The sequence below is a fragment of the Muntiacus reevesi genome, chromosome 16 (genome assembly GCF_963930625.1).
Source record: "Muntiacus reevesi chromosome 16, mMunRee1.1, whole genome shotgun sequence".
In the NCBI taxonomy this organism is placed as follows: Eukaryota; Metazoa; Chordata; class Mammalia; order Artiodactyla; family Cervidae; genus Muntiacus; species Muntiacus reevesi.
In genome coordinates, this window is record NC_089264.1 from 57149301 (window position 1) to 57161615 (window position 12315).

Genomic DNA, 12315 nt, shown 5'->3' on the forward strand with positions numbered 1-12315 from the left:
AGCTAGTCTTCGCGTTCTGCCATAAGGGTGGTGTCATCTGCATATCTGAGGTTATTGCTATTTCTTCCGGTAATCTTGATTCCAGCTTGATTCCAGACATCCAAACAAAGCGCCAGGGTAGAAGCGCGGAAGACGGAAGACGCCAAACGTCCTGCGCAGCCACGCCCTCCCCAGCCGGTTAGGGTCCGGCAAGGTCTCGCGATGTGTCCTGCTCGCGCACGCCACTTCCGCTGCCTCCGCAGCCAGGTCTCTAAACGATGTTACCATTTCCGGGTTCGCGGAAGCCGCCTGAGGTGGCGCAGGCGTCGGTGTTCGGTAGTGTCCGGTCTATGGAGTCAGTTGGTGGCGGCGGCGGCGCGGAGGCAGCAGGCGGTGTCCGAGTGGGGGCCTTTGCCCCGCCAGGATGTTACCGGGCTTGGCCGCCGCCGCTGCGGCCCACAGATGTAGCTGGTCTTCCCTGTGCCGGCTCCGTCTGCGCTGCAGGGCGGCGGCCCGCGGCTCCAGCGACCGCCAGGGTGAGTGTCCCGCGCCGACCACTGACTCCGCGGAAGCCGGACTGGAAGACGAGGCCGGGCTCGGAGCCGGGTGCCTCGCCTCGGGCAGTACGCCGCCTTGCCCTTCCCCAGCCAAAGACCCTTCCTTTCGGGCCTCCGACTTTGCAGTTCAGGCTACCCACCCAGCGGGGGCCCCTGCAGGCCTCCTTGATCTGGTCTCGCGTACAGTTCTAGCTCGGCCCCCGGGGGAACTTGGGGCCAGTTCGCGGTCCCGGTGGCATCCATGAAACCGTCTGCTTCGTTTCGGGAGCATCTTGGTGCCTGGCGGTGACCGCCCGCCGCCTCCCCCAGTCAGTAGGAAATTGCTGACTTCAAATTCCAGGCTCTTTTCAGCTCACCGGCTTACCTTTATTGAGCACTTGTGACTCAGTAGATTTTCCTACCGTGCAGCTTTTCTTATATGCCTAGCTTGTTTTATTAAATTTTCTGAGAGGAAGTTGGGAGTTACTGTTTAACATTGACGAATAATTATTTAATGAGAGACTGACAGTCCCGCAATTAATGGATGAACTCAGTTCGGTTGAAAACACTTTTTGGTGAAGAAATGTTTACTGTTTTACTGTTTTCATAATTCTTTTCCAACGATCTTTTCTGACTCAAATTTCAGTTGGCAGTTTACAAAGTATCATTGAACTTGCAAGTCTGAGTCAGGGTTATCTCCTTTCTTGCCATACCAATAGTCACTTGCAAACCAGAGGAACAATGAGGGAGAGATAGAATCAAATCCACTCCTAACCTAATCCCCCAGATTCTTGTGGGTGAAAAGAGAATTTAAAGAGACATTTCCCCAAAGTTTATGTTTGAAAAATCTTGTAGCATGTTTGTGACTTTGCAATAAAAGTTGGAAGTTGTAGTTATTCAAGTTTATGAGTAACAGAAGCTTTAGAAGCCCTTTACTGTGCAGTTATTTTCGAATATGGTTCTATTTTTGATTTGTAATAAATGTAGAAACTGGCTCTTAAAATTTCAGAAGGGTTCGTTTTAACAGAGCTGTTTTGGGAGAATTTTTGGTAGCGATAAAAACGTGTAGCTGTGGAGTTTTCCTGTAATGCGAAATACACCTGATTCTCTTGTAAACAAAATTAATCATCTGGTTGTACCCTACTCCAAAATCCTCAGCTAAGCTTTCTAGCATGATTGCTTCTATTGACCAAGTAGTTTCAGCCTTTTACACTTAAATTAGGTGGAGTGACTGTTTGTTGTTGTTTGGTCGCTAAGTCATGTCCCACTCTGCAACCCAGTGGACTGTAGCCTAAATTTAGTCTAAACTGCCTTTAAGTTGGTAAAAGGAGGTGAAATAATGTAATTTGTAATTCATTATTCTCTGTTGAAATTTATGTACTCTTGTTTTAACCCTGTGATAAGAATCGCCTGTCTCACCAGTCAGAATGACTGCAAAGTTGTTTACAGTATTACCGAAAAATTAAAATGTGTTCTCATACTTAAAAATAGTAGATTGAAAAATAAGCTTGTTGGTGAAAATTTAGTTTCAATAATGCCTAAACAATTTTTAAAAGGGCAACAATAATTGTTATAAAACTTCAAAAGGATTGTTTAGAAAAAGTACTAATTAAGTTGGATTTCTTTCTTAAGAAAGAAATATTGGAAGAACTTTTGGGGAGAAATTTCTAGGAATAAATGTTTTTACTTTGTCAAGAAATAAAGTTTAGTGTGTGCTTCTAAAACCCCTGTGTAAATTTAAAAAGAGTAGTAGAGGAAGAATCTTGGAAACAACTGCTTCTTGCTGCTGTTGCTAAGTTGCTTCAGTTGTGACTCTGTGCGACCCCATAGACGGCAGCCCACCAGGCTCCCCCATCCCTGGGATTCTCCAGGCAAGAACACTGGAGTGGGTTGCCATTTCCTTCTCCAATGCGTGCATGCATGCTCAGGTGCTTCAGTCATGTTCGACTCTGTGTGACCCCATGGACAGCAGCCCACCAGGCTCCTCTGTCCACGGGATTCTCTAGGCAAGAATACTGGAGTGGGTTGCCATTTCCTTCTCCAAACTGCTGCTTATGTATGCTCAAAGATGAGAAATGCTGGTGGGTCAGATTAACGCTGTAAACATTTAAAGGCAACGAGGAAAACAATATTCGAGGGCAGTTCTGTTTGAAAGAAAGATAATGTGTATCATGCATGTAATTTTGATTTGTCTGATAGCCGTGTTTTAAAAAGTAAAAACAGATGAAATTGATTTTGTTAATATAGTTTACCCAGTATATTCAAAGTATTTCAATATTAGGATCAATATAAAAATTACTGAGCTATTTTACTTTATCTTTTTGAACTGTTTCTGGAGTCCAGTGTGTATTTTACACTTACAGCACATGTTCAGACTATCCACATTTAAGGTGCTCAGTGAACAGTGACTACTGTACTGGACAGTGCAGTCACAGAATTAGTATTCCTAATTTACAAAAAATTTTTACAAGCCAAAGTACATTCCAGTAGAAAAATGGGCAGAGGAGATGAATGCATTCATTAGGCATTCGAGTGACCAATCAAATGCAAAAATGTTCCATACTTACTAATAAGTATAGAAATATAAATCTAAAGGATTTACTGCTAATTGCTTTCATATTAACTAAATTTTTCATAGTGATACTCCATATTGAGGGTGCAGGGAAGCAGAAACTCTTACTTTTGACTGGGACATATAGTTAGTTCGTCAGTGTTTTGAAGGTCAGTTATTCCTTGTACTAAAATGAACCTTAAAGGTCTATGTCTTCTCACCTAGCAGTTCTACTTAAAGGGATTTGCTTTCAAGAAATAACCAGCTACATACTAAAGTGTGCACACAAGTTTATTATTAATAGTAATAAATAGGTAACATTTACAGTTATGAAGAGTATATTACAGGTATGAAAAGTATATGGTATAATATACCATATTATGGTATATTTATTAAGGGCTGGTGATAGATGCAGCCGTTAAAAATATATAATTTAGAAGAATATTTAGTGACTTGGGAAAATGTTCTTGATGTATATGTCTCACCTATTTTTCATGTATTTGTACCTTGCCTCGTTGACAAGGATTTGAGGTGGGGGGATACTCCCTTAAAGACTACAAATCAACAGATACAGTCTTTTGCTGAAATCAAAGATCAATAAAAGTACAGTTTTTATATATAAAAAGATAGAAATTAACCTTTGTATTTTTAAATTTCAGTCTGTAACGTGCTGGTACTACCATATGAAAAGTAGAGTGGGGGTTTAATCCCTTAAATAACTAACAGAAACATTGACAGTTGTAAAAGACCATTTTGGCAGAGTGACAGCAGGATTCTCTGTAGTTCAGGTTACTGGTAAGGTTACCTGTAAAGTGAGGTTAACCACAATATGTTTCATGTAAAGGGTTGTTGTGAGTGAGGATCATTCAGGAAGAGGTATCAGGCATTGTAGTTGCTGATTGCGTTGTACTGAACAAGACAGAATTTCCACCTTTTTTGGAAATGAGGAATGAGAAAACATACCTAAACACTAAAAGAAATAAGCGGAGTGGTAGCCTAGAAGCCTGCAGGGACCATTGTATTAGTTATGCTGGCCTGGGACTCCAGCTTTTCTAAGGAGGTGGTGACTGAGGCGAGTCATGACAGATGAAAATGAGCAAGCCAGGTGACGATCTGGGGCAAAGAGCAATCCACGCAGTGCAAATAGAAACCCTGAAGACGAGGCCTGCAGTATTCAGGAGCAGAAACATGCTGTGGCTGGAGTACAGCTGGAAGGGGACGGGTGTGTGGAGTGAGATTTGAGAGGTCTCAAGGAGACCCTGATTCGATTCCTGGGTCAGGAAGATCCGCTGGGGAAGGGATCGGCTACCTACTCCAGTATTCTTGGGCATCCCTGATGGCTCAACTGGTAAAGAATCTGCCTGCAATGCTGGAGACCTGGGTTCAATGCCTGGGTTGGGAAGATCCCCTGGAGAAGGGAAAGGCTACCCACTCCAGTATTCTGGCCTGGAGAAGTCCATGGACTATAATCCATGGGGTCGCAAGAGTTGGACACGACTGAGCAACTTTCACTTTCATAGCCTTTTGGGCCGTAGGTTTCAGGGGCCAGAAAAGGAAATGTTTTAAAAATATCATTCTGACTACTGCGTAGAGAATCGATTGGAAAGGGGAAAGTGTAAATAAGGCGATCAGTAGGGGGCTATTAGAGTTAGTCACACAAAGAAGATTGTAGCTGGGCAGTGGTACTTAGCAGTGGAGATCAGTTCAGTTCAGTCGCTCAGTTGTGTCTGACTCTTTGTGACCCCATGGCCTGCAGCATGCCAGGCTTTCCTGTTCATCACCAGCTCCTGGAGCTTGCTTAAACTCATGTTCATCAAGTTGGTGATACCATCCAACCATCTCATCCTCTGTCATCCCCTTCTTCTGCCTTCAGTCTTTCCCAGCATCAGGGTCTTTTCCAGTGAGTCAGCTCTTCACATCAGGTGGCCAAAGTATTGGAGTTCTAGCTTCAACATCAGTCCTTCCAGTGAATATCCTGAGAGTCCCATGAACAGTGTGAGAAGGGCCTGGAGACGGAGAGGTGCAGATGATTTTGAGGCGTGCTTTGGGACATAAATCATAGTGTGATAGTACAGGTAGAGCATTTAGAACAGTGGCACTTGGTGAATCTTTAATATATTAAATATTTTCCCCCCTTTTCTAAGAAAATATTAAGAATTAAGTAAGGAAGTAGAGTTGTATGCCAAGATGCAGTGCAGAAAGTTGCATATTCCTTACATACTCAAAAAAAAAAAAAAAGGTTCCTTGTTGCTTAGTCTGTTCTGGCGAAAAATGACATCAGCAGTAGTCCTGAAGGTTGAGCTGCCTGGTGTAAGTCACCAGGCAGTCCTTTTGCTTGCCTGATGTTTAGGCCTGAAAGGGATTTTCTTGCATTTTTTTTGTTTGCTGAAAGTATAAAAGTAAGCTAGAGACAGTCAGTGTGCTCCTATTAGCAGAAATACTGTTAGAAGTAATTTAACAATGGACATATTTTTAATTTAAAATTTTAGGCATTGGGGAAAATACAGAAAAGTATTAAGATACAGAGTAAAAATTACGCATAATCCAGATATGGTACCAGTCACGTTTAATAGTTGAAATCACCTGTATTTTGCTTTTTTAAAAAAATGCAACATCATGGTTTAGTTATACACACACACACACATATTATCAGATTCTTTCCCATTTGTATGTTATTACAAGTCATTAAATATAGTTCCCTGTCCTATACGGTAGGTCCTTGCTTATCTATTTTATGTATAAAAAGTTAGTTGCTCAGTCGTGTCCGACTGTTTGTGACCCCATGGGCTGTGGCCCACCAGGCTTCTCTGTGGGAATCTCCATGCAGGGTTACTGGAGTGGGTTGTCATTTCCAGGGGATCTTCCTGACCCAGGGATCGAACCTGGGTGGGTCACCTGCTTTGCAGGCAGATTCTTTACTGTCTGAGCCACCAGGTGTGTATGTTAATCCCAAGGTCCTAATTTACCTCTCCTTTGGTAACGAGAGCTTCCCTTGTGGCTCAGCTGGTAAAGAATCCGTCTGCAGTGCGGGAGACCTGGGTTTGATCCCTGGGTTGGGAAGACCCCCTGGAGAAGGGAAAGGATACCCACTCCAGTGTTCTGGCCTGGAGAATTCCATGGACTGTGTGGTCCACTTGATCACAGAGTCAGACACGACTGAGCGGCTTTCACTTCATTTTGGTAACTACAGGTTTGTTTTCTACATCTGTGAGTCTGTTTGTGCTTTGTAAGTAAGTTTATTTTCGTCATCTTTTTAGATTCCAAACGTAAGTAATATGATATTTGTCTTTCTCTGTTTGACTTACTTCACTCAGTATGAGAATGTCTAGGTCCATCCATCTGCATTGGTCTCTAGTAGAGAGACTGATCTCTGAGAGACTTAGGTATGTGTTTATCTTTTGTCCTGAAGCTAGCCTAAAGTGAAACCTTTCAAACCGTTAAGAAATCTTTTTGTTTGTTTTTTAGTTATTGTTATTGCAGAAGCAACATACATAGTAGACAGAATTGTCAGTTTGCCTGGCAGAAAGAGTTTTTTGTTTTGTGGTAGTCTGAAAAAAAAAGGCCAGATTTCCTCTAAACGCCAGAGTAAGTGGTAGGTGACAAACCAGATTGGAGAGGACAAGGGGTGATCAGTAGCAGTGTCACTAGGAGCTGCAGAGACAGTAACAGTAAAATAAAAGCAGAGAAGAGTGATTGTTGGGGTAGACTGATAAGATGCCTGGCTCTGCAGTCTTGGTGAAAAAGCAGCCCTTGTATACGCAGCAGTGGGCAGTTCCTTGTGCAAGTCCATAGAGACTAATCCGTAGCTTAACATAGCTTAGTTTAGAAGTCACCTTGAAGAGAGGGTATAAATGATGGGTAATATTTTTTTTTACTATCTTTCTGCCTCCCAGAATTAATTAACAAATTCAGTAATTTATTCAACAAACAGTTGAGTTTCTACTGCTGTGTTTTAGGTATTCTGTGTATTTTATTGAGTCAAATGTTGTCCTGTATATTCTGCAATTTCCTTGAAGTTTCAGTCTTGTATTCATGCCAAATATGTACTTTCAAAGTTGCTGATATCTGAAATTCCTCTAAAGTTAAAATTTAATAACTTTTTGAAACAGTGAGCAAGGAAGCTAACAAGATTACTAGGGTAGTATCACAAGGACACAGGAGATGGGGATTCCCTGGTGGTCCAGAGGCTAGGATTATTCACTTTCACTATCGAGAGTGAGGGTCTGATCCCTGGTGAAACTAAGATCCCCATACCTTGGAGCAAGTAAGCCGGTGAGCTCTGGAGCCCGTGTGCCCAACTAGAGAGCCCACGTGTGGCAGTGAAAGACCCTGTGTGATGCAGCTAAGGCCCAACACGGCCAAATAAATAAATATTTTTTAAAAACCTTGGTTATGGTTCATTTCAGTCGCTCAGTCTTGTCCGACTCTTCGACCCATGGATTGCAGCATGCTAGGCCTCCCTGTCCATCACCAACTCCCAGAGTTTACCCAAACTCATGTCCAGCTAGTCGGTGATGCCATTCAGCCATCTCATCCTCTGTTGTCCACTTCTCCTCCTGCCCCCAATCCCTCCCAGCATCAGGGTCTTTTCCAACGAGTCAACTCTTTGCATGAGGTGGCCAAAGTACTGGAGTTTCAGCTTCAGCATCAGTCCTTCCAATGAACACCCAGGACTGATCTCCTTGAGGATGGACTGGTTGGATCTCCTTGCAGTCCAAGGGACTCTCAAGAGTCTTCTCCAACACCACAGTTCAAAAGCATCAATTCTTTGGTGCTCAGCTTTCTTTATAGTCCAACTCTCACATCCATACATGACCACTGGAAAAACCATAGCGTTGACTAGATGGACCTTTGTTGGCGAAGTAATGTCTCTGCTTTTTAATATGCTATCTAGGTTGGTCATAACTTTGCTTCCAAGGAGTAAGTGTCTTTTAACTTCATGGCTGCAGTCACCATCTGCAGTGATTTTGGGGCCCAAAAAAATAAAGTCTGACACTGTTTCCACTGTTTCCCCATCTATTTGCCATGAAGTGATGGGACCAGATGCCATGATCTTAGTTTTCTGAATGTTGAGCTTTAAGCCAACTTTTTCACTCTCCTCTTTCACTTTCATCAAGAGGCTTTTTAGTCCCTCTTCACTTTATGCCTTAAGGGTGGTGTCATCTGCATATCTGAGGTTATTGATATTTCTCCCGGCAATCTTGATTCCAGCTTGTGCTTCTTCCAGGCAGCGTTTTCTTGATGTACTCTGCATATAAGTTAAATAAGCAGGGTGACAATATACAGCCTTGACGTACTCCTTTTCCTATTTGGAACCAGTCTGTTGTTCCATGTCTAGTTCTAACTGTTGCTTTCTAACCTGCACACAGGTTTCTCAAGAGGCAGGTCATGTGGCCTGGTATTCCCATCTATTTCAGAATTTTCCACAGTTTATTGTGATCCACATAGTCAAAGGCTTTGGCATAATCAATAAAGCAGAAATAGATGTTTTTCTGGAACTCTCTTGCTTTTTCGATGATCCAGCGTTAGCTATGTTTTAAAAAGTTCTTATCTTTTAGAATGCATACTGAAATTTTTATGAATGAAATTATTTTATGTCTGAGATTTGCATCAAATATGTAGATGAGATACTGGTGAGGTAGAGATATAACAAAGTCCACAAGTTGATAATTGTTGAAGCTAGGTAATAAGTACATGTATGTTTATTGTACTGTTTTTTCTACATTTGTATATATTTAAAATTTTCTGTAATAAAATATTTTTAAAGTTAAGGAGAACTTTGAACAAGATCGAGGATCAAGTTATGAATATATTGTCATCTTCTGAGGCAAGACTTTTAGACAATAGTGATCCCTCTTTAAACACCTTAAAAGACAATCTCTATAGAAGTGTTTCATCAGTGGGTTAAAAAAATCTTAGTGGTATATTGTTTTTGTTTGGTAATAGTCACAAAAGATACTTTGAGCAGGGCTGACAGGCAAGAACACCAGTGGTGGTGGTGTAGAAGATGCTTTCCTGGAGGGTGGTTTTCCAGGGAGAGTTTGCTTTAGCCTTTGCTCACTAGTTTTGCTAGTGATTATTTATTTTCATATGCAAGAAGATACATTGTTATATTTGCTTTATTCAGCCTTTAAAAGGTAGCTGCAAATGACCAAAAATAAAAACCATATGGAGCCTTCAACAAATATTTGCCAAATGAAAGATTCAAGTTGGCATCATGAAGTTTTCCAAGAAAACAAGTTTTAAGCCTGAAATTTGAGTGACTACTTAAGGCTGCCTTATGTCCCTCATGCATTTCAGATTTCCTTCGGTATTCACAGTAATTGATGTTCCCGAGGAATTCTCTGAGCCATTAAAAAAATATTTATTTTCTTTGATTTCAGAAGGCAATCTACACATGCAAATACATGAATTAACGTTTTAGGAAGATCATTATTAAGCAGTTAGAGAAGTTTCAACTGTTTAATGCTTAACTTGACTGTTTCTAATGGTATAATTTCACTGTTTTACCTACATTTTGGAAAATGTATAAATTGCGCCTAAACAACGTTTTCAAGTTTCAGTCGTCAGCATAAAAAATAACAGGGAGACAGGATCACACAAGAGTAGAGACAGATTTACTTTTCTACCCCTTTGATGCAAATGTGTACTGGTTTTCTATTTCAGCCCTCCAAAGCCCACAGTCAACCCAGATGCAGCAGCTAAGGTGCTTTGTAATTAGACGTCTATTCTTCCCTCAATTAGAATTCTCATATACTGAGGAATCTCACCAGATGTTGATTTATTTATCTGATTTTAAAAAAGCAGTGACAGTATGAATGACTGATTAATATAATTCACATATTGATTGTGAAATGGAAGAGGACCGAGTTTCAGCTAGCAGAAGGAAGACGCAATGTAATTTTGAGTAGAAAGCCCTCATGACCTTTCTCCTTTCAGAGTTCTTATTCTGAAAGGTTTATTATGCCATTTTCTTTTAGCTTGCAACCAACATACAAAATAAAGAGTACCTTTTATATGCCAGAGACCTTTCAGAATAGCTGAATAATACAATGTTTTATTTGACTTTATGTAATTTAAAAAATTTCTATATAAATTTGCAAATGAGAAAAGAAGGAATATTATCTTTATGTTTCCTTTACAGAATAGAGACGCTGTATCCCTAAGGGCCGATGAAACACCTGTACGGAAAGGGTGGCTTAGCATTGTGTATTTGGGTGTTTATCAGAGTGCAAATTTTACTGTTATTTTGTTCTCCTTCTAATCATGGGTAGGCTTTATTGGGTATAAAAATCCTTATGACTAGTTTGTCTGAAATTTAAATTTTTTTCTTTTAGAATGGCAGAATTTAGTGACATTTGGAAGCTTTTCAAACAGTGTTCCATGCTGTACACTGAATCAAGTAAAGTTGTATTCCACAAACGTTCAGAAAGAAGGACAGGGATCACAGACTCAGAAAATGGAGAAAGTACCTTCATTCGATGAAGCAGGTATGTATAAATCTTTTAAAATAGTTTTTGGGTTTTTTTCCCCTGTATACGGGAATAGTTTGCATGAGATTGTTCCTTGAATATTTGATAGAACTTATAAGTAAAACCATCTGAGCTAGTGTGTTTTTAATGAGGAGCTAACTTAATTTCTTTTAATTTTTCTATTTTTTTTTGACTCAATTTTGGTAAGTTCCATTTTTTTCCCAGGAATTTATCCACTTCAACTAAATTTAATATATTGATATAAAGTTCATGGTATTCTCTGTATACATTTTTAAATGGCATATGTACTCTTTTTTTCATTCCTAGTGGTGTTTGCTTACTTCATTAATTTTGCGTGAACTTTGTCAGTTTTATTATTTTTTACTAAGTGATGATTTTTTTACTTTCAATCTTTATGTTGTATTTTTGTTTCCTATTTCATTAATTTCTACTCTTACCTAATTATATTCTCCTTTCTGCTTCCTTTGTATTTATTGTTATTCATTTTTTAAAAACAGTATTTATTTGGCTGGGCTGGGTCTTGGTTGTGGCATGCCAGATTGCTAGTTGCAGCACGTGTCTTAGTTGTTGCGTGCAGGCTCTCTTAGTTTGACCTGGGATCAAACCTGGGCCCCTGTGTTGGAGCTTGGAGTCTTAGCCACTGACCACAGGGAAGTCCCCTGTTAATCATTTTTCAATGACCAGTTAGCTATTTTGCTCATTAATCTTTAATTTTTAGTTGTTTTAGATCCTCATTAGTTATCCAATGTAGTATTATATGTTATACTATATAGTAATATATACATGTCAATTCCAGTCTTCCAGTTTTCCTGCCCTTTGACTTTTGTCCTGGTTTGATAACCTTTGTCTTTAATGGAAAGTTTAGCCTGATCACATTCACTGCAGTCGTCGATATGTGTGGGCACATATCCGCCATTACATCAGGTGCTTCCCTGTGTGTGTGGGTGTGGGTGTGTGTGTGTGTGTGTGTGTGTGTGTGTAAGTGTTTAATTACTTTTTTTTGCCTCCTAATAAAATCTTATTTTTCTTATTCCCTTATCCCCGTTCCCCCATATACACAAACATACACACACTGGCTTGGGAGGTATATGCTTTATGTATGTGTTAAGTCTAAGGGTAATTGAAAAGTTTACTTCCCTTCTGAAAAAATAGAGTTCAGAATGTTTACTCTGGTCACCCACTCTGAACTTACATGTTATTTGTTGGCTAGTATCTTGTATCTGTTCTACTCTCTTTTCCTTCTCTAAAATTTATATCATTATTTAAATTTTTAATCTAAAATCTTTGTTAACAATCTTTTCTTATGTCTCTGCTTTTCTATCTGATGTGTCGATACATCCTATTGAAATTTGTTTAGGTGAGACTCTTTCACGGTAAAGGCACATTTAATACATAGCTTATTCCATTGTCTTTTGGCTGACACTGTTACTGCTGAGAAGTCAGATATCATGCCTTTGTTTTCATGTCTTTTCTGTTTGTTTTTAAAATTTAACTTTATTTTGAAAGTCTTTTTCTTTGGTGTAAAATTTAGTTTTACTATGAAATGAGTAAAATGAGTACCTTGCCTGAGATTTGTTGGGCTTCCTGGATCTGAAAATTGTCATTTTTCTACAATTCTGGAATTCTGCAGTTCTCTGTCACTGCCCCTGGGCTTACCCGGTGGCTCAGCAGTAAAGAATCTGCCTGCACGTTACAAGAGCTGCAGGAGACCTGGGTTCATTCCTGTGTCAGGAAGATCCCCTGGAGGAGGGCGTGG

General features: G+C 40.1%; 1 protein-coding gene across 2 annotated transcripts in view; it reads left to right on the forward strand.

The window, feature by feature from the left end:
- The first annotated feature begins 267 nt into the window (after positions 1–267).
- Positions 268–12315, forward strand: part of SLC30A9 (solute carrier family 30 member 9) — a 71863-nt gene continuing 59815 nt past the window's right edge. Inside the window, exons 1-2 of one of the 2 annotated variants that reach the window (XM_065907261.1) lie at positions 268–515; positions 10404–10556. In XM_065907261.1, the coding sequence (XP_065763333.1) occupies positions 404–515; positions 10404–10556 (265 nt within the window). In that variant the 5' untranslated portion in view covers positions 268–403. The remainder of the gene's footprint in view (positions 516–10403; positions 10557–12315) is intronic. The other variant, XM_065907260.1, reaches the window with a different exon arrangement.